Source organism: Haemorhous mexicanus, chromosome 9 (genome assembly GCF_027477595.1).
Source record: "Haemorhous mexicanus isolate bHaeMex1 chromosome 9, bHaeMex1.pri, whole genome shotgun sequence".
Lineage (NCBI taxonomy): Eukaryota > Metazoa > Chordata > Aves > Passeriformes > Fringillidae > Haemorhous > Haemorhous mexicanus.
In genome coordinates, this window is record NC_082349.1 from 2,478,490 (window position 1) to 2,500,412 (window position 21,923).

The 21,923-nt window shown below is 44.6% G+C and overlaps 1 protein-coding gene across 4 annotated transcripts; it reads right to left on the reverse strand.

Annotated features, from left to right (window-relative positions):
• Positions 1 to 1,630: 1,630 nt before the first annotated feature.
• ALG6 (ALG6 alpha-1,3-glucosyltransferase) lies at positions 1,631 to 19,732 on the reverse strand. 4 transcript variants are annotated; one of them, XM_059853619.1, is made up of 15 exons: positions 19,630 to 19,732; positions 17,241 to 17,341; positions 14,257 to 14,341; positions 12,430 to 12,519; positions 11,694 to 11,782; positions 9,959 to 10,041; positions 9,289 to 9,353; positions 7,228 to 7,413; positions 6,897 to 7,032; positions 4,772 to 4,857; positions 4,331 to 4,415; positions 3,219 to 3,289; positions 2,866 to 2,934; positions 2,265 to 2,463; positions 1,631 to 2,096 (listed from the first exon to the last, which is right to left on the reverse strand). In XM_059853619.1, the coding sequence occupies exons 2-15, from the start codon at positions 17,320 to 17,322 to the stop codon at positions 1,902 to 1,904; spliced, it is 1,521 nt and encodes a 506-aa protein (XP_059709602.1). In that variant the 5' UTR covers positions 17,323 to 17,341; positions 19,630 to 19,732; the 3' UTR covers positions 1,631 to 1,901. The 4 variants fall into 4 exon arrangements, with proteins under 4 accessions (XP_059709602.1, XP_059709603.1, XP_059709604.1 ...); XM_059853620.1 differs by having other exon boundaries at positions 19,699 to 19,721; XM_059853621.1 differs by lacking the exon at positions 19,630 to 19,732 and adding an exon at positions 15,676 to 15,881 and having other exon boundaries at positions 17,241 to 17,365.
• Positions 19,733 to 21,923: the final 2,191 nt, after the last annotated feature.

Genomic DNA, 21,923 nt, shown 5'->3' on the forward strand with positions numbered 1-21,923 from the left:
GTTGTGTGTGTGAGGTGCCCCAGCCCTGGCTTTGCAGGCTGAGGGTCCCTGAGCCGGCCAGAGTTTCTATAACCTCTGGAGCTGGAAATTAAATAAATATTGATCTCAGAAGAGTCTGGAACCAACTGTGCTGGTCTAAATCGAGCTGTTCTGGGCAGCCCTGGAAGAACAGCATCAAACTTGTTCAGGAGCCAAGAGCAAAGCAGCAGTGAGGCACAGCAGAACTCCCCAGGGCAGATATTAAAGCGGCATTTTTAGGGAGATGGGAGTTGCCCAGCGAGCTCCTGCTGCTCAGCCCCTCATGCACAGCCCAGCCTTTGAGCACTCCGTGTCTTTGACCTCCTGCTGTACCAGGCTTTTGCCTCCGAAGCAGCTGGGGCTGTTAAGAACCATTTCCAGTTCCACACAAGGTGGATCGGGTGACTCTCACTTTATCACCCCCCGAGGCCACCTCAAGGACAAAGGAAAGGGATACACCCAAAACTAATGTTTGGCTACGGGGAAGGATGGCCTGGGCTCTGCTGGGGCTAACGAGACCGGGGCTGCTTCCATCCACCCTCATTTTCCTGCCTTCCTCAGGCAGCCGTTCCTTGGGGGAAAACACAAACACGGTGGGTTTGGGATTTCACAGCCTCTGGAGACAAAGATTCCATTTTGTGTTCCTTTTTTGTCCCCTCGGTGCCACTCGGCCCACACTTGCAGAAAGGCTGTGCTGTGGGCAGAGCCTTGCATGCCACAGTAAAGAGTCAGACCTAGAAAATCCTAAATCCCTGTGAAAAGATGGAAGCTTTGTTGTTTTATAAGGAACTGCTACAGTGTAGGGAAACTGAACCAACGTCCTTCTAGTTCCTACTGCAGAGCCCCTTTTCCATTCTCCCTGAGCTGCCAGGGGGGCAGTGTTGCCTGGGGGTATTTTTTCCACAACAAATAAGCCTGGAAAAAAGTGCACAAATACACTGAGCTTGTGGGACTGCAGTGCCAGGGCTCAGAACTGGCCCAGCTGGAAGTTCCCAGAACAGCTGATTCACACACTGAGGCTGAGGGCAGTGACAGCCTGGAATGTGACAGGGGAAGCCTTTAAACAAGGGGGGGCTTCTTTTATATTTATATATAGATACAGAAAAAAAGGGTAGACTGACTCCTAATTAAACTATACAACCTTAAATTGCTTTATGATTTATTTTCTTCCTCCATGCTTTGTTATGTTTATAATTACTCAATCAATTTGTATTTTCTGAATTATTGGCTTTGGAGGCTGAGCTGTGCCCGGGGAGAAATTGCAGAGTTGAGTTCAGTTTACATCTGCAAATTGCTGTGCAATTTAATAAGGGGTTTGGGTATTTTCAAACTACACTGCAGCACCTCAGCTTTTATTGCAGTAGAACCAAAAGTTTTGGCTTTTCAGTCGTGTTAAAGAGATTTGCAGCAGTTTTAGAGCCACAGCAGAGCTGCTGACCCCCAGCAAAGGGGGACAGTGACTGATGCCACAAGCCAGGTTTGTGTCATACAGCAATTCAGCACCACAACTTCAGTGCTGCCAGGCACAAGTTTAAACCTTACCTGCACTACTTCCTCAGGCTTTTTAAGCTGGGAAAGGAGAAAACTTCATGCTGCTTTTGCAAATACAGTATTTTAGCATTAATGCAAAATTTGGTCCTTTATTAAGCATTTAAGGTTTACAAATGGTAACAAAAGTATGACACTTCCAAAGAAAACAAATCAAATCCCATTCCCAATGCTCTTCAAAATATTTCTCCTTTAAAACAGTTTTTGATTGTTTTGTGTTTAAATAAGCAAAAGGTTTTTCCTGGCTTTCCTTGAGTTGTGTCCATCACACACAGGCTCCTCTGCAGTGCTGGCAGCTCTCACTGAGCACCCTCAGTCCTGCAGCTTCAGCTTCATTAACTGATTTTCTTCTGCCCTCTATTCTTGGAGTCCCAGAGTATGACCACATTGAAATACACCAGGAAGAGCAGGAAGTGCAGGCAGGACACCACGGCCACAGCCAGGGGGAACAGATCCGGCAGGCGCTGGGGAGGGGGCGCGGCAGCACTGAGCACTGACAGGACTCCCATCAGGGCCAGGGACAGCAGGAACTGCAACACAAGGAGCCGTGGAACACCTCAGACAGCTCAGCTGCCACCTCACTGCTGGCTGCTCTGCACGCTTCCACGTGGCACAGAAAAGGGACAGCCCCCCCTCCACTGGTACTTCAGTGCTGGGAAAAGCTGCAAGGAAGAGGTAAAGGAATAAAAGTTGCTTACCAGGCTCCTGACGATCCTGGGAAAGGACTTAAACCAGGACACATAACCCTTGAGGGAAAGGGAAAAGGCCTTGAGCTGCAGGTCCTCAGCTGAGGTCTTCTCCAGGATGGAGAAGGAGGCCAGGCACACGGCCAGGAAGGCGGGCGTGGTGACGGCGTAGGGCAGCAGCAGCTCGTCCTTCAGCAGCAGGGGCAGCAGGCTGGGGTGGGCAGGGCCCCACGGAGCCACAGCGTGCAGGGAGAGGAGGGACATCCAGTAAATAATTCATCCTTACTAGAACTGGGCCAGAACAGGGTTTTCATGGAATCCCAGATGGGTTTGGGTTGGAAGAGACCTTAAAGATCATCCTGTTTCAACCCTGACACCTTCCAGTGTCCCAGGTTGCTCCAGCCTGGCCTTGGGCACTACCAGGGATCCAGGGACACCCACTGCTTCTCTGGGCACCCTGTGCCAGGGCCTCCCCCACCTCCCAGGGAACAATTCCTGCCCAATCTCCCATCCATCCCTGCCCTCTGGCAGTGGGAACCATTCCCTGTGTCCTGTCCCTCCATCCCTTGTCCCCAGTCCCTCTCCAGCTCTGTTAACAGTTTTCCCAACTCACCTGAAAGTTGACACGAGTAGAAACCACGTGGCCATGAAGGGGATTTCATTTATGATTAAGCAGACTGGGCTAGAATGAGAGCAAGAAAAAGAGAAATCAACCATTCCCTAGTCAAACAGCACTCCCAGTCCCTATAGGATATTCCCAGGGAACAGCAGTGCTGGTGACTGTCCCCACAGCCAGCACTGAAAGGACAGGCCAGCCTGGCTGTACTCACACCTTCATTTACAAATGACTTATAAAAGCAAATGTGCAGAGTTGTTAAAATCTGATCTATTTGTAAGTGAAAGCAGCATGCAATAAGAAGATGAGGAAAAGATCAAATTTTATCCACAGAAAAACAATTTACTTACACTGACACGAGAAGAATAGATTTTTCATGGACTTGAAAGGAGAACAGGAAAAATGACAAGGCACAGCTGACCTGAGAGAGAGCAGAGATGTGTCAGCCTGTGACTGCCAAGCCAAGCTCTGCTTTGGTGGCTGCAGCTGCAGCCTCTGTGTGGGGCAGCAGCTAAAGGAGCTGAGTTGGACAATTAATTGCTGCATTTCCTGCAGTGCAAACCCCAGGCACCCAGAGCAGCTTCTGTACCACCCTCACAAAGTTCCTTGTTTGGAACTTGATCCAGAATTAGTCACAAAGTCCTTCAGGTAGAGCCTCAGTCTTGCTCAGCTTCCCTGACAAGAGCAAGGAATTACAATATTCCACACACAGGCAGTGGCCAATCCCACTCCTGGTAAGAATTACCCCCATTTTTGACACAAAATTTTGCTCCTCATCATGACCAGCCAACAGAAAAAGTAAACAAATTGTCTTTTTATTCCTCCACCAAATAAAAACGTGTAAAACCAACCAGTTTTTAGGATAAATGCTAGTTTTAGGTAATGTTGTAATAAAATTAAAAAGAGAAATCATCTTGTAACTCTGAAACTTGGACCCAGCTCCATCTAATTTTGATTTCAAGGAGAATCTCAGTTTTTGCACAGGAGTCATGGCAATGTGCTTCAATTCAGTGATGTGACTAAGAGAAGGCAAACATTTTGGAAAATGGGATCATTTTATTTTCAAACCACTCATGAGCTCACAATGTCCATTTGGGGAATTTTTAATGGAATTTTGCAGCCAGTGAAGGAAGAAAAGCTGGCACTTTGAAAGCCAAACAAAAAGAGGAGAAATCCCAATTCTGTATGAGACTTAAATGTGTGTGGAATCTTCCAAAGGCTCTTCAGAGGAAGATAATAAAAACACAGAGTTAAATAAAGAAAACTGAGCTTAAGGAACAAGTCTGGGTTTAAAGGCCAGGTCAGAGCCCCAGATCTGAGGAAGTAAAACACTTTTAAAGCAATTCCTTCAGCATTTGATGGCTCCCACCCTCTGTGCCCTGCACAAGTGCTGTTGGCACTGCTGGCTGCCCTCCAGTGCTCGGGGATACAAAACAAGGAGCAGTGAACAGCAAACACTCACCAAGGCAAATTTAAGCCCTCGCAGGGAAGGCTGGACAGTCAGCTTGATACAGGCAGGGAGCAGGCTCAGGAATGTTACAGCAAAACTAAAGGATTGGGGAAGAAAAACAGTTTTAATACAAGAGGGACTAGAGCCATTAACACTTCTCTCTGCAGAGCCAGACCTGAATTCTTTACTGAGTCAAGAACTGGGAGCTCTGACTTTTAAGAGCATTGAAAGATATTTGAATTCTTTGAATTTGTAACTCAGTTTTAACCAAGCAGCTTAAATCACTATATAAACCAGCAGGGAATTTTCCAGTCATAAATATTCCCAGTATTTCTCCTTCATGTCTTGGCAGAAAAATACAGTATAGGAAGGAATACAATTTAGGAAAATTTACTCCTCTTGCAAAAAATATTGCAGATAGAAACTACCTGAGGCACTCCAGTTATGTCTTACCTGAGTTTTAGCTGAGTTCGAGGGGATATTACATTCTTTATCTTTATAAGGACACTGAGACTGCACCAAATATTGGCTACTTTATCCTGGAAGGAAATAAAAAGGTAATCAGTGATAATTATATCTAATTACACTCATGTTTGTGGGAACAATGGGGCTTGGGAGGTGGGGATTGTTGGGTTTCTGCCATGAGAGTGCAAGTAACACTTGCAGGAGTACATCACATTCTCAGATGTACTGGGGATGATTGTGCTCTTCGAAAATGGAAATTTTCAAGAGACCCAATTAAAACAGGCTCTAAAATAAGTGAGAAACAGTTCTTCAGCACAAGGATGACAACTTAACCCATGAGAGACATTTTGTGGAGTAAGGCTGTGAAACTGTCCCTGGGTAAACCCTGGCCCATGTGAATCCTTCCTCCCTCAGTGCTGTTTCCTCCCGTACCTGCCCGTGCTCGCTGCCCGCTAGCACTGACAGAGTTAACCCCAATAAATCAAGAAGTCTAAAGACATTAGCACTTGTGCTAGGATCACTTTCAAAATTAAATTTGTAACTGCAGCTCTCCTGCTGGTGAAACTCATCCCCAGACAGCTGCTGGAGGCACAGCTGTGTAGACACAACTCCCAGCAGCAACTGAGCCCCCTCCGTCCCCGCTGCCAGCGCCCGGAATCTGCCGGGGATTCCGGGGAACACAGCCCTGGCAGCACCAGCAACCTCCTCCTCACAGCCAGGCTGAATTTCCAGCCACCAGCAAGTGTTCCCGGGCTGCAAATGGGAACTGGCACACCCTGGCTGCAAATGGGAGCTGCACACAACCTGTCACACCCCAGGCCAAGTTACTGAGCGCTGCTTACGTGGACAAATTCTCATCTTATCTCCATCAGCATCCAGCAAGTCACTGCCCTGAGCAGCTCAGAAAATATTTGGGCTAATATTAGACTAAAATCCTCCAGCTCTTTCAGACTCGTTGGTTATTGTCATTTAAAGACTTTATTTTTAAACTTGGAACTCAATAAAAGGTGTGGTGAGCAAAATGATTCCTTTATAAATTCCAAATAATTCTCAAGGAAAAGGGTCATTGTTTTTTTGGGGGGTGTTTTGAGGAGGTTGGTGTTTGTGGGTTTTTTTAAATAAACCAGCAGAGAATACACCAAGAACACCTCCACTGCCTTTGGTACATCAGCACTAACGTTTGGGGGGAGAAAAGTGCCAGTTGTGATATTATTTACATCTGAAAAAGTTTAAAAGAATAATTAAGATTAATCAAACTACGTGAGAATTTGCTCTAATCCTTGTGACAACTTGAAAATTCAAAGCTTCATTTTCTAGGTTAAGCCTGGAATTGAGAATCTGCTGTAAAAAGTGTAATATTGACTCATGCCCCAGTTAAAACAGCAGCAACTCCCTGTGACCTGGGACATGGGAACCCTTTCTTTTATCCCAGATTCCTGTGGCATTGCCATTTGGACATGGGAACCCTTTCTTTTATCCCATATTCCTGTGGCATTGCCATTTGGACATGGGAACCCTTTCTTTTATCCCAAATTCCTGTGGCATTGCCATTCCGTAAATGAGGAACTGAGTGCCTGGATTAAGGCTCAGCACCTTCAGCATGGGCGTGTCCACACCATGAGCAAAACCAAAAGCAGAAGTGGCCTAAAACTTTTGGAAAATATTGTAGAAACTGCACAAGGTGAGTCAAAGAGGAAGTTCTAGGCTGTATCTAAAACACCATTTAAGAATTATTTTAGAAAAATAATTAATCCCATTGAAAAGAGGGGAGCAGAACCCAAGAGGCCAATGCCGTTGACTTTCAAGGTTACATCTTCTGACACTGTCAATTACTATGGAATCTATTTCAATGGAAAAATGTATGGATTGAAGTATGGGTTTGATGATGGGATAAGTGTTGTCTCCTGGTATAATATCCTGGAAGATGCCAGCTGAGCTGGGGTTAAACACTGGATTAAATAACTGGCAAGAAACGACTGCTGAAGAAGCCGTCTCGAGTTACTCGCCCCGCGCTGTGTCTCCCCCATGAAATCCTAAAGGTCAGCCTGAAGGTTTCTCCAGGGATCTAAGAATACAGGACAGGGCAGTGGGTGGGAGAAGAAAACATGCATGCCTCAAACAAGCCTCTGTCAATGGGAAAGAGTCTTCTGAGTACTTGCATGATTTGTTCCACGTCGGTGCCGAACGGGAGCCAGCAGGCAGCGAAGGACACCAGCACTGTCCCTGCCAGTTTAGCCAAGAGCACCAACCTGCAACAGCACAGCACATCAGCACAGCAGGGCTGGCCACAAATCCTGCAAGGCTGCAATCCTGCAGGACAGCAACACCTCACAGGTGATTCCCACAGAAATGAACCCAGGAATGCCCATGTGCAGACACGGACAACCCCAGTCCCCATGCCAGGCTGATTCCTGGGGAAGATAAAACACTTTAAACCCACTTACCCCTTTCCTTTCAGTCCCTTCTTGAAGCACTTCCCAAGTAAATAGCAAAAAAAGGGCAGGGAATGGTAGAGCTCCATTTGCTTATAATTTAAGGCCAAGCAAAATGCCATGGAGCCCAGGAGGTCCCAGTCATGGGACAAACAAAGGACAGCCCACAGGGCCAGGCCAAGGCTCACTGAGTTGTATATGGTTTTTTATGTCAAGGACAAGGTACACATCTCACTTCTGGAAGGCAGCAATTAATGCCCAGAGGGAAAGCAGAAATGGCTTGTAAAATGAGTTTTGCCAAGTTAGCTTTAAGAACACGTTGCCAGTTGTGACTATGTTGCCCCCAAAGATAAAAAAATTACTTCCATTGAAAGAGTCATTTTTATATTTCCAAAGTTTGATTCAGAGCTTGCCCAGGCAAATCTGAGGGCAAATTCTGTATGTGTTAATTACACATGTAATTACACATGCATCCAGCCAACCCAGCTTTTGGTGGCAGTGACAGGTCTCTGCGACAAGCAACATTTTCTTCTTGGTATTTACATGAGTAATGATAAAGCTCTCACAAGCTTCCCCTCCCAGCTCCCACAAGACACATGCAGAATATTCCAATCTGTCAGTGTTTAAATTATGTATAATTTCCTTCAAGGATTTCTGAAGGGTTTGTGATTCTGTTACACACACAAGGCATCCTCATCCATGACCAGTTCCCTGACTGCTAATCCCGCTCAAACAATGAGAAATAGTTACTAAAAACAATGTTACTGCCTTGTGGCTTTAAAAAGAGCTTCCCAGGCTCAGGAAATTTTGAAGAGACTAAGCTACTCTTACTATTAAACTGCCACAAAGTTTTGTAATTTTTGTAAACTGTAACAAAAGTTTTGGTTTCTACTTGTTTTTTGAAAAACTTCGAAAAACCAGTAAACACAGAATCCCAGACTGGTTTGAATTGGAAGGAACCTTAAAGCCCATCCAGTGCCACCCCTGCCATAGCAGGGACACCTGCCACTGTCCCAGTGCTCCAGCCTGGCCTTGGACACTTCTAGGGGCAGCCACAGCTCCTCTGGGCACCCTGTGCCAGGGCCTCCCCACCCTGCCAGGGAGGAATTTCTCCCTAAGATCCAATCCAAACCCACCCTCTGGCAGTGGAAGCCATTCCCTCCTGTCCTGTCACTCCATCCCTTGTAAACAGTCCCTTGTATTTCTTGTATTGTCAGAAATGTCACAATATTTTGTTTTCCCTCTGTCAGCCTAAGCAGCTGTGACAACACATCCAGCTTGCCCACGGAGCTCTCAGCCCACTCACATTTCCCACTCCACATCACCAGGTGTATTTGACACCTCATTGATTTCACATCAGCAAACTCACACCGAGAGGCCTGATCGTGCAGCAGCTCAGGGAAACCAATCTCTGCCTTGCTGGAGCTGCTCAGAGGGTGGCACTGGTCACAGCAGAGTGGCAGGGCTGGCACAGAAAGCTGCAGGAAATCCCTGCCTCAGCAGCAGCTGCTGCACCTCCAGCACGGGGTGAGCTGACAGCATTGGGCTGCCCCTGTACAAAACCAGTATAAAAGCAGGATTGTTATCAACAAAAAGCCCCCTGTGAAGGTGGCACCATCCAGCCCTGAACTCACCTCCCTGAGCTGTGCAGCCAAGGCAGAAGGGGAGGTTTTACAGAGCTGAACATTTCACACAGCTCCACCTGCCACTGCTCTGCCATCCTGGGAAGATCTAAGGGGATTCCCTGAGCACACACAAATCACAGGAGCACAACCCATCACTCTCCTCCCTGTCACAACCCCACTGATGCTGCCTGCAGTGAAGTGACTGACAGGGAGATGAGCTGGAGGCATGGGAAGAATGATATTCATGTTGGGATTGATTTGTGCCAATATCAATAATTTTTATCTCCAATATGTTTCAGACTTGCAGCTTCCTTTGATATCTCTGTTTGGGGTGGGCAGAACCCCCCCAGATGACTCTGTACACCAAAGCCACCCCATGCTCAGCTAACAAGTGCTAAGGAGCAGTAATTCCATAAACAGAATTCATTTCCATGCAGAACAAGGATACTGGAAGTGCCCATGGTCAATAAGGATGAGGCCTGGGTAAAGCAGGATGCAGAGAGCACTGGAAACCTGGCAAGAAGGATCAAAAAAGAGAGGGGAAAAACAATTAGCCCAAAATTAGACATTAGAGAGAGGAACTACTCCAGCTCCAGTAAAAAATGTGGCCCTCCATGGTGCATCTTATAGGTAGGAATCTTATTCTCTACAAGTAATCACCTGTCAGGAATATTTTGAGGAACAAAAAAGGATAAAGATTTGCCATAAATTAGAAAATATTGAATATTGCCTGCCCTTTACAACAGCTCAAAGATCACCTACACCTATGTTAAACCACTCCAAAAATCAAGAGAGCTGTTATTCCAAAATCTACTGTAAGGAGTGTTCAAGATGAAGCAGTTCCCAAATCCCACCCTGCCACACCACAAATTTTTGGGGTTTTTTTTCCTACTCAAGTAATAAATTAATGGAAAATCTTGTTATTAAAAGCATTAAAAGCATTGCTGTAAGATAAAATAAAGGCTTTTTTAATGTTTTAAAGTGAAAAGCCTATAACATGAGCTATAGTGTTGCCATCAGTTTTACATGGAAGCCATCAGGGTGTTCTAAGAGTTGAGTGTTACACTCTACTCTCTTCTAACAGTGTTTTCTTTAATTTACACACACCAGGTACTTGCCTTTTTTTTAGCAGATGTTTCTTTCAAGGAAAAACAATATAAAATAACTGCAGGGATATAAACCAGCAGATCAGCAACAAACACTGAAAAATAAAGATGAACTTTCCATTAGAATCCTCCCACAAGGAGGAGGCAAGGAAAAAACACAGGCAAATAAACATCAAAATATCAGAAATAAACTGGGCAGATCCACTTCAAAGGACAAAAAGAACCAGGTCTACAGAATTTGATCTTGTTAATGTTTCTCAGGCTCATTTCTGATGTCCCAAAGCTGCTGCTTCCACGTGTTCAGCTGTCCTGGCTCCTGGCACAGCCTCAGTCACTCTCTAGTTCCTGACATGCCACAAGCAGGGCAGGCATTCGGGAATGCCCCAAAGAAATCAGCCCTGCCTGCACCCAGGTTGTGGGACAGCACTGAGAGGCTGGGGCACAGGGAAGAAACTCCAGATTCTCCCAGTCTCTGTGTGAATTACCAGTGATGGGGATGGAGACTGAGAGCAGGGATTTGGCTTTCATCACCTGCCTACAGCAAGGATTTGTGAGATGGGATAAGAAAACAGAGCCAGCAGGGTCCCCTGCCCAGGGTATGTCTAGCAGGTGAATTCTTCTTGAGTTGTCCTAAAAACTTAAGAAAACCTCAGATTATTTCTACAAACCGCTTTCAGCAAACATGCAGTGTCTCCAAGAGGAAAAGGAGATGTTTAAACATTTCAGTTATCCAGGGATGAATGGTTTTGCCAGCTCAAGCCACAACTAAACAAATATAACAAGGTGTTAGCAAAACAAATACACTGAAGCTTAAAATAAAGCTGCCATTGACTACCCTGAATTATTTTAATGCACTCCTCTAATGGCCCCTGTTAAAAAGTGTTTATCAGCTCTCCAGATCCATCAGTGTTGTGTGAGTTGATTTCAAAATTAATAAAGACCATTTCAAGGGTAATTAAATACTAGTGATTTTTATTTTTTTTCAATTCAATCAATTACCAGAGAGCAGACTGAGAGGTTTGTGAGGTACAGAAAAGCTATTGATGAACAGCAAATTCTGCTGTTGCAATCAGAAAGCATTTTGTGTTAGAAAAAGCAAAAGACATTTCAAATGAAAGAAAACAGTAACAAGAAACAAGAGTTCACTGGCCACATTGCTTGCTGTCCTACTGCTGCAGCTACTAAATTATGGTACAAATCTTTTTCTGCATTTGTTTGCAGTTCAAAATAATCAAATGGTGGAAGACAAATTTAGAATACAAGTAGTAAAATAAATTTTTACTTTTTTGCTCACAGTAATAATATCAAATATCTCTGCCTTTGAGATCAGCTCCTAACGAATATCTCTGATACCTCCAGAGATTAAGTCAGGAAAAGCCAGGCAACATGTAAAATAATTTTACAATAAAAATCAAGTTAAGCTAAAAATAAAAAGACTATTTATCAGAATAGAAGGGAAAACAAGAATATTTTCAAAATTAAAAGGTGGGTCTATGCTACAAAGAGTAGTTGTGGTTTAGAGTTTTTAATTAATTAATTGGGTTGAAAACTTGTTTCTATATTTTATATTTATCAGGTCACAAATGATGGCAGAAGAGGAAATAATGCATGAATTTGGCTCAGAAATGGACCCAATTCAAAACCTGAGAATAAACCAGTAAAGACAGAGAAGCTGCATATTAAACATGCTGAATTAGTAAGCAAGACAAATGTGCAGGACGATCCCAAGGAAATATAATCCTCCTACCTGTTGTACGCATGAATAACTTATGGGGCTGGCTCTCATAGCCCCGAGATGTGTGCAGAGCAACCCAATCAGGATTTATTAACTTTGCACTGTAAAACAAAGTACAGACACATCAAAATGCAGACAGTTCTCATTTCCCTTTACACTCCTTGCAGCAATAAAGATGACACAGACAGGAGCAGATTCCAAGAATTAAGATGAATGAGAAGAAATATTTCAAAGAGCAATAGTGATCAATGAAAGCTTTTCCTCACCACTAGATCAGTTTACACTATAGACTGGTTTCACAATTAAAATAACCTTTGGAAACAGTAAAAATGGAATACAATATTTATTAGGACAAGATAACCACCTCCAGTGTGGTTCCAGGGACTTTAAAAAAAACAATTGTAAATACCTTTCATGCTTAAGTATTAAATATAAACCATTTACAGTTCACATAGATGCCCCACATAGCTGTGCCTGCGCACTTTAACCTACATTCTTATTCCATAAGTCTCATTCCAACAGCAGCAAAGCCCTTGTGGAAAAAGTATTCCAATAACAGAATTCTATTTACATGATATCCACTCATCAAATGTCACTTGGGCTCTGCACACATGAGAGCTTTCCCAGGCAATGCCCCCTGTTCCTTCAGCATTTTCCCCTGGGCATCCCAGATCCAGCAGTGGCTTGTAGAGAGAGCTGAATATCCAGAAAGAAAAATGTAACACAGGATTTCAAACACTGAACTTACATGTAAGCACACACAAAACTGTGATAGGCAGTGAGAGGTGGATAATCCAGGCCCCAGTACAGCAGGTTGTTGTCACTTGTATTGAAGTACCTAAAAAAATAAAATTCAATTTAAAGACTACATTTCCAGCTTGGTTTTGACCCAAGGAAAAGACTGAATACTAAATGCATTCCAAATCCAAACGAGAAGGTGGCAACATCTATACCTGCCTAATTTTACTGCACATTAAGTAAGTCTCAAGCAACAAAATAACAGCAAAAGTGATGCAGAGTTCACATATTTGTGGTTGGAAAAAAAGCTGCTAAAGCTCATTTCAGTGGAGAGAAAAACTCCTGGTTCTACCTCCAAACCCAGGTGGACCACGTGAAAGGAAGGAAAAGGATTTTCCCATTTGGGATTATGTTGTGTGAGGATTTCCATGGCAGCAGTCAAAACCTCTTCCAAATGAGACCAGAGGGGTTTGTCCATGGAGAAGTTCCAGCAATGAGGAGCAGCCCCTTCCCACCTCCCAGTGAAACACTGCCTGGCTGCTCCCACTGCCACGGGGCAGGATCTTGGCTCTTCCACTTCCTCTCTTCAAATACAGCCAATTTTTGACATTTATAATAGTAAATGATATTTCTTGAATTCTTTATGAGCTGCCTGAAGTGTCTTCTGAACAGATGATAAATCACATTTCTTTGAGTTGCATCTCTGCCTCTTATCCCACAATTCAAGATTGCTCCTGCTAAGGCAGTGCAGATTCTTTATGCAGAATGTCACAGTTTGCAACTTTCAGGGCACTTGCCAGTTTTAGGGGTTTATTTTTTCTTTTTACTTTCCATAAAGTTTTCAATTTAAAAAAAAAGGAAAAAAACCCTTATACATCCAGCAGTATTTAGTGAGGAAGCTTTCAGAGTTTTAATTAACAGCGGAATAAAAAAGATGTTCCTAAAGGACTTTACAGAATAATATAAACCAGAAATCTTTAAATTCTAGAATGCAATCCTTGCACATCAGCCAAGATGTGCTGTTCCAAACACCCACTCTGCTGTATTAGAGATTCAATTCCACAGCATACCCACCCCAAAACCCCCCTTCAATTATAAATATAAAACTATATCAATTCTAGAACCAGAGAGCAAATCCAAGCCCAAGGTGCCCACCTGGCAGCCCCTCAGCCAAACCCAGCCTGCAGCAGTGTCTGATCTGGCCCCTGGGAATGCCTGGGGATATTGGCTGCTATAACTCCTCATTTTAAGGAGATACACTTCAGTGTAGCAGAGTGGATCAAAGCTGCCAACTCCATTATTATGTAACACCTCTTATCCCAACTCTGGCACAGTCAGGATTTGGATATCCCAGGAAAAAAATGGACAAAAATGAGAATATAGGAACAACAGGATGATCTGAGGTCACTACACAGAGCCATCTGCAGAGTTCACATGTATTTACAGGACACAAGTGAATTAATTTTCTATTTTGTCAGATTAGTCCGTTCCCCAACAGACAGCCAGGGAAAAAATTACACCACACACCCAAAACACCCCTGTCCTTACTGGAAGATGAGCTGGAATTCCAACATATTCCAATTTGAGTCATAGCACATATATGGACTAATTTTTTACTCTAAAGAATATTAGGGATAATGCAAAACCAAATAAAGTATTTATAATAATTCTCCTCCTGCTTTACATGATCTGTACAAACAAAGCTCACTGCACTTAAATCTAGAATCCAGAATTCCCACATTGAAAAATCTCATGGATCATGGAAGCAAAGAATGAACTCAGAGGTGTAAGAAACAAGCAGGATTTTCCCTGTTCTCCCTTTGAAAGCACCACCTACCACTGCCTGATGGGTAAGTTGTAGGTGATCTCTTGCCAGTGCCTCTGAGCCTCGTAGTCTCCATACATGGGTGGTTTTCCTGCCCCTAAAAAGACAGGACAGAGCATTCAGGACATTATCTGGTTTATAGATTGCTTTCCACCAGTTAGGCATTGCATATTAATTACTAATTTTATTCTCCATCCCGCTATATTGAGAGCAAATAGAGACCTCATCATGCAGTCTAACAGAGAGGAAAAAAAAAATATATATGTGTTCTTTTGGCTTTCTGGAGATTTCTGCAATGAGCATTTATCAAGATACTCTGCTGTGAAGAACTGCTTCCTCATCTGACAAAAAAAATCATTTCCAAGTGCAGATGAAAAATGTGGTACTTTCCCTGAACTAGGAAAATGCTCATAATGGACATGTTACAGTGATTCTGTGGGAGCTGCTGCACTCCCTTGGAGTGTGATAATTGTCAATATTCTCACTTGTTTCAGCCATGTCATGGTACCTGACTATTAATATCATTACAATACTGTTATTTGCTATGTTCATGGAAAAGAAAGCTTTCTCAATGCAAATACTTCAGATGTCAAATACTCCCCTCGATGGAAGCCTAACTGTGATAATGCCAGCATGCAAAGCATCCTCCCAGAGTTTATTTACTTCTATTAACCTGCTCATTGAGAACAGAAACCAGACTGATAGTGCTCCCAGAGAAACATTGACACGAGCCAGACAGAGACTGAAGAGGTTCTTTAAAATATAGGAAAGCCATCTGCGGTTTTACCCATGATCTATGTTTGTGGGAATCCCACAAGATCAGCAATGTGCAATTTATTCCCAGAAAGTGCAAAGGACCTCTTATCTCTGCTAATTCCTTCCTGGGGGGTGAAGAGAGCAGATTATCTCCACTCTCCTATATTCATATTAAAGTTTCCCAAATAAGTGAGGTCACTGGAGTTTCATCAGTGTCAATTCTCTAAGTCCAGTGGAACAAAGAATCTGCCACTGGATTACTGAAATACAAAACAGATATTTAAATCACTGAAATACAAAATATACATTCCCCAAATTTTAGTGTTTGTGTGCATATCAATTTCTCAGTCTTGAGGGGGAAAAAGGGATGAAAAAAATTAATTGGCTTCAGAATGATCAAAAGATATTAATCCAAAGGTTTGATAATTAAAAGCCAATTACTGATCAGTTATTTTGACAATGCACATTTAGCTTCCATCAGAGAAAGCACCAAGTACACCAACTAACTTAAAAATTAATAAAACAGGAATATTTTGTTTTAAAACCACCTTAAAAGTAGTGATCTAATTCAGTTGTATTGCTAACCTGGGAACAGAATTTTAAGGGTTTGAAGCTGCCTCTCAATACCTGTATTTAGCAGGAGTTTGGCAATGCATTAAGAAATTAGGCATTAACCTATGAAACCAAATTTTTCCTCAGTAGTTCTCCAAGACCAGGCCATCACTAATGGTAACTTTTCAAAACCAGGTATCAGTTTCTGCTTCTTCACTGAATTCCAGAGGCAGATCCAAAAGCAAGCTGATGGCAAGGAACAGGGTGGGAATGAGACAGAGATCCAAGGGTGCACAGTAAATGAGGGTGGAATTAAAAGTTTATCACATCTGCAGGAAGACAAAGAAGAAACAAATAATCCCAGTGGATTTATGTGTTTGACAGCTCTAACACTGGGGTTTGTCTTTTTACAGCCAGCCAATGTTCAGAGTTAAGATTTAATAATTTGCTGGACTGGATCAGATTCAGCTTTTCCTATTCCAAAAGCAGTTATATCAGCACTGGGGAGGAAATAAGATTTCAAAATTGTTATTTTAGCTCAGGCTTTATTTTAGACTCTCTTCCACAATCTTTATTGGTTTGAAATTAAATCAACTTACAAAAATCTAGTTAGCAACGGAATTCTAAATAAATCCTCTTGCACTGCAAGAGAAATTCCGTGTGTGCCTGAAGCCAGGGTGTTTCCTGCCTAGAAATGGGTAAAAACCTCAGTTACCTACAGACCTCTCAGAAATGGCGTTTTGAGAAAGCAGACTCAAACCAAAACAATTGGAAATGCAGTTCAGCTTCAAGCAAATTCTTCAAGTAAATGAAACCCAGAATCACCAGTTTAAAATCACGAGAATGCTCCTGAGCAGCTCAGGGGAGGGGGCTCCCCATTGCCTTAAAAAAACCAGAGTAGAATTTGACGTGTGATTCTCTGGGCTGATGAGACTTAAAAGAATTGGTTCATTTTTAATCTTTTCTTTACATTTGCAAAGAGCAAGCCTTGTGCAAGCTTATTCCAAGTGTGGGAATGGAACTGGGAGGCTTGGAAAGGAACTTGCTAATTCTTTGCAAGCCTTCTGACACGAGGAGGAGAAAAACTCATCCATTACCAGAATGTAGCTCTGGCTCCTGCTGTAAACAAGCTTAAGGAGGTACAGCTACAAGGCAGAGTCATTGTTCACTCCATGTCACCTCTGCACTGTCTTCATTAGCACCAGCATTAGCAGATATGACCTTATTATTTATATTTTTATTTAGCTACATATAAGCTAAATAAAAATATAAATAATAAGGTCATATCTGCTACAGAATTTAAAAAATAATATGAGGCAAATGTACAAGTGGACCGAAATATTCTGCAAATAAGGGCACAGGGGAAAACAGCCAGATATTGATCCTAAAACATTAATGATCATCAGCACCATTCAAAAAAAAAAAAAAGTTATGGTGGTTTTTTCCAGTGTTCTGCTCCAAACTGTGATGTTAATCATGGCACACTTCAAAAAATAAGAAAAAGGAATTCTCGGGGAAATCAAGAGGAAATTAAATATAACAACAGTTGAAATAACACATTGCTTCTTTGGTATGATTTTATATAAACCCCAGTAAAATAAATAAGCAGTAAATACCATTCCTCTCCATTTCTGCCAAGCCCATGACCCCTCTCCCTGAGGCTGCTGCAGCCTGGGCAGGTGCCTTACCTGAGTAGGAGCCCAGGGACACGGCCCAGCGCACGGTGAGCGCCAGCAGCACCGTGATCGTCATCAGGCTCCACTTCTCCATGGCTGCACACTCCAGGCACCTGGGGACACAGCAGGGCCACTGCTACAGCACAGCCAGCCTCCCCTGCTGAACAGCCCTACAGTCACAACTCACTGGATTATTAACAAGCACAGGCGTTAAAAAGTGAGTCAATGGCCCAGTGTTAGGGTAATGCCACTTGTTTCCTCAGCTAAGAGCACCACAGCCAGATTATGCAAAGTGCACACCTGGTCTAGGCCCCACTGCTGGTTTAAAGAAAATAAAACTTATTTAAAAGTTAACTGGTGTCCAGAGACATTACTCTCCATCCTTCCACCCCCAAAAAGCAACAGGGCTGATGTCCCACCAAGCTCATTTCACCACACTAAGGATCCAGTAAAAGTAAGAAATATTGTCAGGTCTGTCACATTGAAGGCTGTGTGCATGAAACTCAGAAACCAAGAAACAGTAAAATTATTATGCTGCCCTATGCAAAAAAAATCTAGAACAGCTAACTATAGAATATGCAAACTTCCACCCAAAGAATCAGAAAAATTTTAGTCTGAACTAGGAAAAAGGTGAGGAAGAAACTACTCCAGTCTTGAAGGGTACAACTGCCATAGACTTTCCTAGCAGAAAAGGCATCATTTGATTTAAGTGAGTTTAATACACTTGTTACTGACCAAAACCAGAAGTCCCATACAGCAGAAGCGCTGAGCTGCTGTTTTAGTTACACACCAGCAACATCTAAGGAATGTTTAGGTTATTCTACTCCAACTCCACCCATATTTATTTACTATCACAGAAAAGTGTGACCCAACACCACCACCAATGGGAAAAATAAGTTAATTAATAATACAAATCTGTGGCAGCAGATCTCCGTCTATAGGTAGGAAGGTGAACACTGACATTTGCATGTTTTCACCTGTGCCTGAGGCACGGGGGAGACACTTTTATCTAAATAAAAGATGCAGCTATCCTTCTTTTCTATCTCACCATAACATCAATTAATTATACCTTCTTAATTATTACATAGCACCAGCCTCACCTGCAGACTCCCCCATCTCTGTTTCACTCATTTACTTTTGCCATCCCCTACATTTGGAATAACAATTGTTTTCTGGGATATTGAGTTTTTTCTCTGCTCCCAAAAGCAGCCCTTAAAATATTCTTCCCTACTTATTTTTCAACTTTAATAATTATCCCATACTACCTATAACAAAAAGCCACGCTTTTATTAGATTCTAAAGCACAGAACTCTTAATTCTTGGTATCCTGTGGGTAACAATGTCAGAAATAATTTTTAGGGGATGATAAAGCCAGTTTGGTCAATCCCAAACTTTTCTCCTTCCCCTGGATGTGCAACACCTGATCAGGTGATCTCAAGATCCCACCCGTAAGCATGAGGTGAAAGTCACAGCTAAAAAGCCCCAAAAAACCACTATCCTTCCACACTGCCTACGATGAAGATTCAGATAAATAACACCAGTACAAACCACCCAGCCCTGGCCCAAGGAAGCTGACAGAACTCAGCCATAGATGCACGGGCCGGAATAGAACTCCTTTTAAAAGAGGTATCAGCACACACTTCAGCAGCTGAAAAACGCACACACTGCATGAAGAATTTAATCTGTTACAGCAATACGTGTTTACAACCCTGCTGTTTCCCTAATCCCTGTCAGGAGACGCCTTTATTCCTCCTCTCACCCCTCGCTCTGCCCGGCCTCCTCAGAGTCCCCAGGGCGGGCTGGCGCTGCGGGGCTCGCACCGGGCCGAGCTGCGAGCCCGCCCGAGCTGGCCCCGGCCACCAGCGGACCCTGCTGTCCCTCAGCCCCCTAAGAATCCTCGACCCGCTCTACCTCACCGCCCTCAGCCTTGCAGCCCCCTAAGAATCCTCGACCCCCTCTCCTTCACCCCCCTCAGCCTTTCAGCCCCCTCAGAATTCTAGACCTCTCTTCCTTACCCTCCCCTCACCCCACTCAGCCCCCCTCAGTCTCCTCGACCCGCTCTACCTCACCCTCCTCAGCCTTTCAGCCCCCTCAGTCCTCAGCGCCCGTAGTCGGCTCACCCCACAGCCCCCCCAGCCCCCTGACCGCCCTCAGTCTCGTCACCCCTCAGCCCCCTGACCACCCTCAGTCTCGTCGTCCCTCAGCCCTCTGACCGCCATCAGCCTCGTCACCCCACAGCCCCCTCAGCCCCCTGACCGCCATCAGGCTCGTCACCCCTCAGCTCCATGACCGCCATCAGGCTCGTCACTCCTCAGCCCCCTGACCGCCATCAGGCTCATCACCCCACAGCCCCCTCAGCCCCCTGACCGCCCTCAGCCTCGTCACCCCTCAGCTCCCTCACCTCCCCTCACGGCTCAGCCCCCGCTCCGTCCCCGGCTCCCCTCAGCCCGTCCCGCTCGCGAGCTCTCAGCGGGCTCGGGCCGGCGCGCGCGCTTCCGCTTGCGCGGCGCCTTCCGGGCGGGCTCTGCGCGTGCGCGGGGCGGGAGCCGCGAGCGCCTCAGGGCCGCTCCGCCATGGATGGGGCCGGGCTGGGAGCGCCGCGGGCTGCGCCGGGAGAGGGGACGCTCCAGGGGGACCTCAGAGCCCGGTCCGGTGCCTAACGGGGCTCCGGGAGAGCTGGAGAGGGACTCTGGACAAGTGACAATAGAAGGGGGAATGGTTCCTACTGCCAGAGGGCAGGGATGGATGGGATATTGGGAAGGAATTCCTGGCGGTGACGGTGGGTAGGCCCTGGCACAGGTGCCCAGAGAAGCTGCGGCTGTCCCTGGATGCCTGGAAGTGTCCACGGCCAGGTTGGACGGGGTTTGGAACAATCTGGGGTAGTGGAAGGTGTCCCTGCCGTGGTAGGGGTGAGACTGGGTGGGCTTTAAGGTCCTTTAAACCTAAACCGGCCTGGGATTCATGTTTTTCTACCATGCCAGCTAGCTGGGGAGCAGCCCCTCAGCCCTTACAACTTGGAGACAATATCTGGGAACAAGGCACAGAATCCCAGGCTGGGTCAGGCTGGAATACACAGTGGGGTCATCTGGTGCCACCTCCCTGCTCAAGCAGGGCCATCCCTTGAGGCTGTCTGGCCACAGCCAGGAAGAGTCTGGAATCTCTCTGTGATGCACCATAGGCCTCACTTTTAAACCTTTCAGTCTTGCCCCTTTTCATTCTCTCGACGAAGTACAGAGCATAACAACAATCAGAACCACAGGATGGTCTGGGTTGAAGGAGACCTCAAAGATCATCTCATTCCACCCTCTGCCATGGGCAGGGACAACTTCCACTATCCCAGGCTGCTCCAAACCTCATCCAGCCTGGTCTTTTCTTCTGCTTGTGTGTCTGACTGAGGTCAGGACATGAAACTGAACAGAAAACTGATTATTCTATAAACCATCAGCACGTACTGAGGGTTTCATGGGCACACCTGCCAGGTGAGCTGGCAGCAGTGCTCTGCTTGGACTGGAATCCCAGGGCTGAAAGTTGTGATGGATTTAAACACAGCTGCTGCAAAAAACAAATGTGGTCAAGAAACTTCTAACCGCTTACAATAGAAACGTTAAAGTGACCAGAGATTACTGCAAAACAAAGTGGTTTGTAATTTTTTTTTCAGATGTGCAGATTATTTTTTAAATATATAAGCACTATAAATATAATATTTTGGAACACCAGAGGTAGTTTTTCTTCCTTGATGTTTTTCCAGCGCAGGATGCTGATGTCCACTATCCCAACCATTTGCGAGTGCAAATTCTTTGGACATCCTGGTCCCTCTTACACCTGCCATAATTTCAGCCACTTGTGGTGTTGCCTCATGTGGGATGGTGTGAAGAGACTGAAAGCTCTCTTAAGCGGATAAAGGTTGAAATCACACCTGTCTGCTGGCTTGCCAAGGTGTTTGGAGCCATAATCCTGTGGAAAATGGCAGATTATGGCCATGGAATTTTATATAGTTTGCCTGATCCGATAGACTCAATAATTTATATTCCTGCTGGGTAAAGTGCATCCATGTCAGGATTTTGACAGGATGTCTGGAAATGACAAGTCTGTAAAATAAAGATAATCCTACAAATTCATCAATTACGAACTAATTTAGAGTTACACCTCCTGAACGCACAGCGGCTGGAGCTGCTCTATGGCACTGAAATAAGTGAATTCCCAGCCTAAGCCCGGGGGAGGATCGCCAGGGCAGATTCCTATTTCAGTACCTCTCTCCTCTCTTTTTACTCTCCCCTCCAGGATTTTCCATGCCCGGAATTCCCCAAAGAGCAAGGCCGAGGAGTGCTGATAACTCAGAGTCCACGCTCGGTGCCTGTGGACTATTACAAAAAAAAAAAAAAAAAAAAAAAAAAAAAAGAATAAATAAATGTTTTTTAAAAGAGGAGGTTTTGGATTTTTCCTTGGAGATTATTGCTAATTCTCTGCTGGAGCTGGGATAAGCGAGCAGGAGCCCACGGCCGCACATTCAAGTGCATTATTTCAATTAGCCGAGCGCTCTTTGTTGCAAGGTGAAATCATTCACTCCCCGGGAAAGCGTTTTTATTGAATGCTTTCTAAATACTCGCATCGGGCGCGTCGCCTGCAATTGAGTCTCTGTCACTTGTGTTTCTGCGGTGACTTTGACCAGATCAATGACTGGAAAAGGCATTCAGG

Bases quoted from the DNA above. Each gene is read 5' to 3' on its own strand.
- ALG6 (XM_059853619.1), bottom strand. From the start codon at position 17,322: ATGGAGAAGTGGAGCCTGATGACGATCACGGTGCTGCTGGCGCTCACC. The intron at 9,354-9,958 runs GCAAGTACCTGG...CCTTCTTGCCAG, and splicing joins AAACATCTGCTAAAAAAAAG to GTTTCCAGTGCTCTCTGCAT. The intron at 7,033-7,227 runs GTAAGTGGGTTT...GTGCTGTTGCAG, and splicing joins AAGGGACTGAAAGGAAAGGG to GTTGGTGCTCTTGGCTAAAC.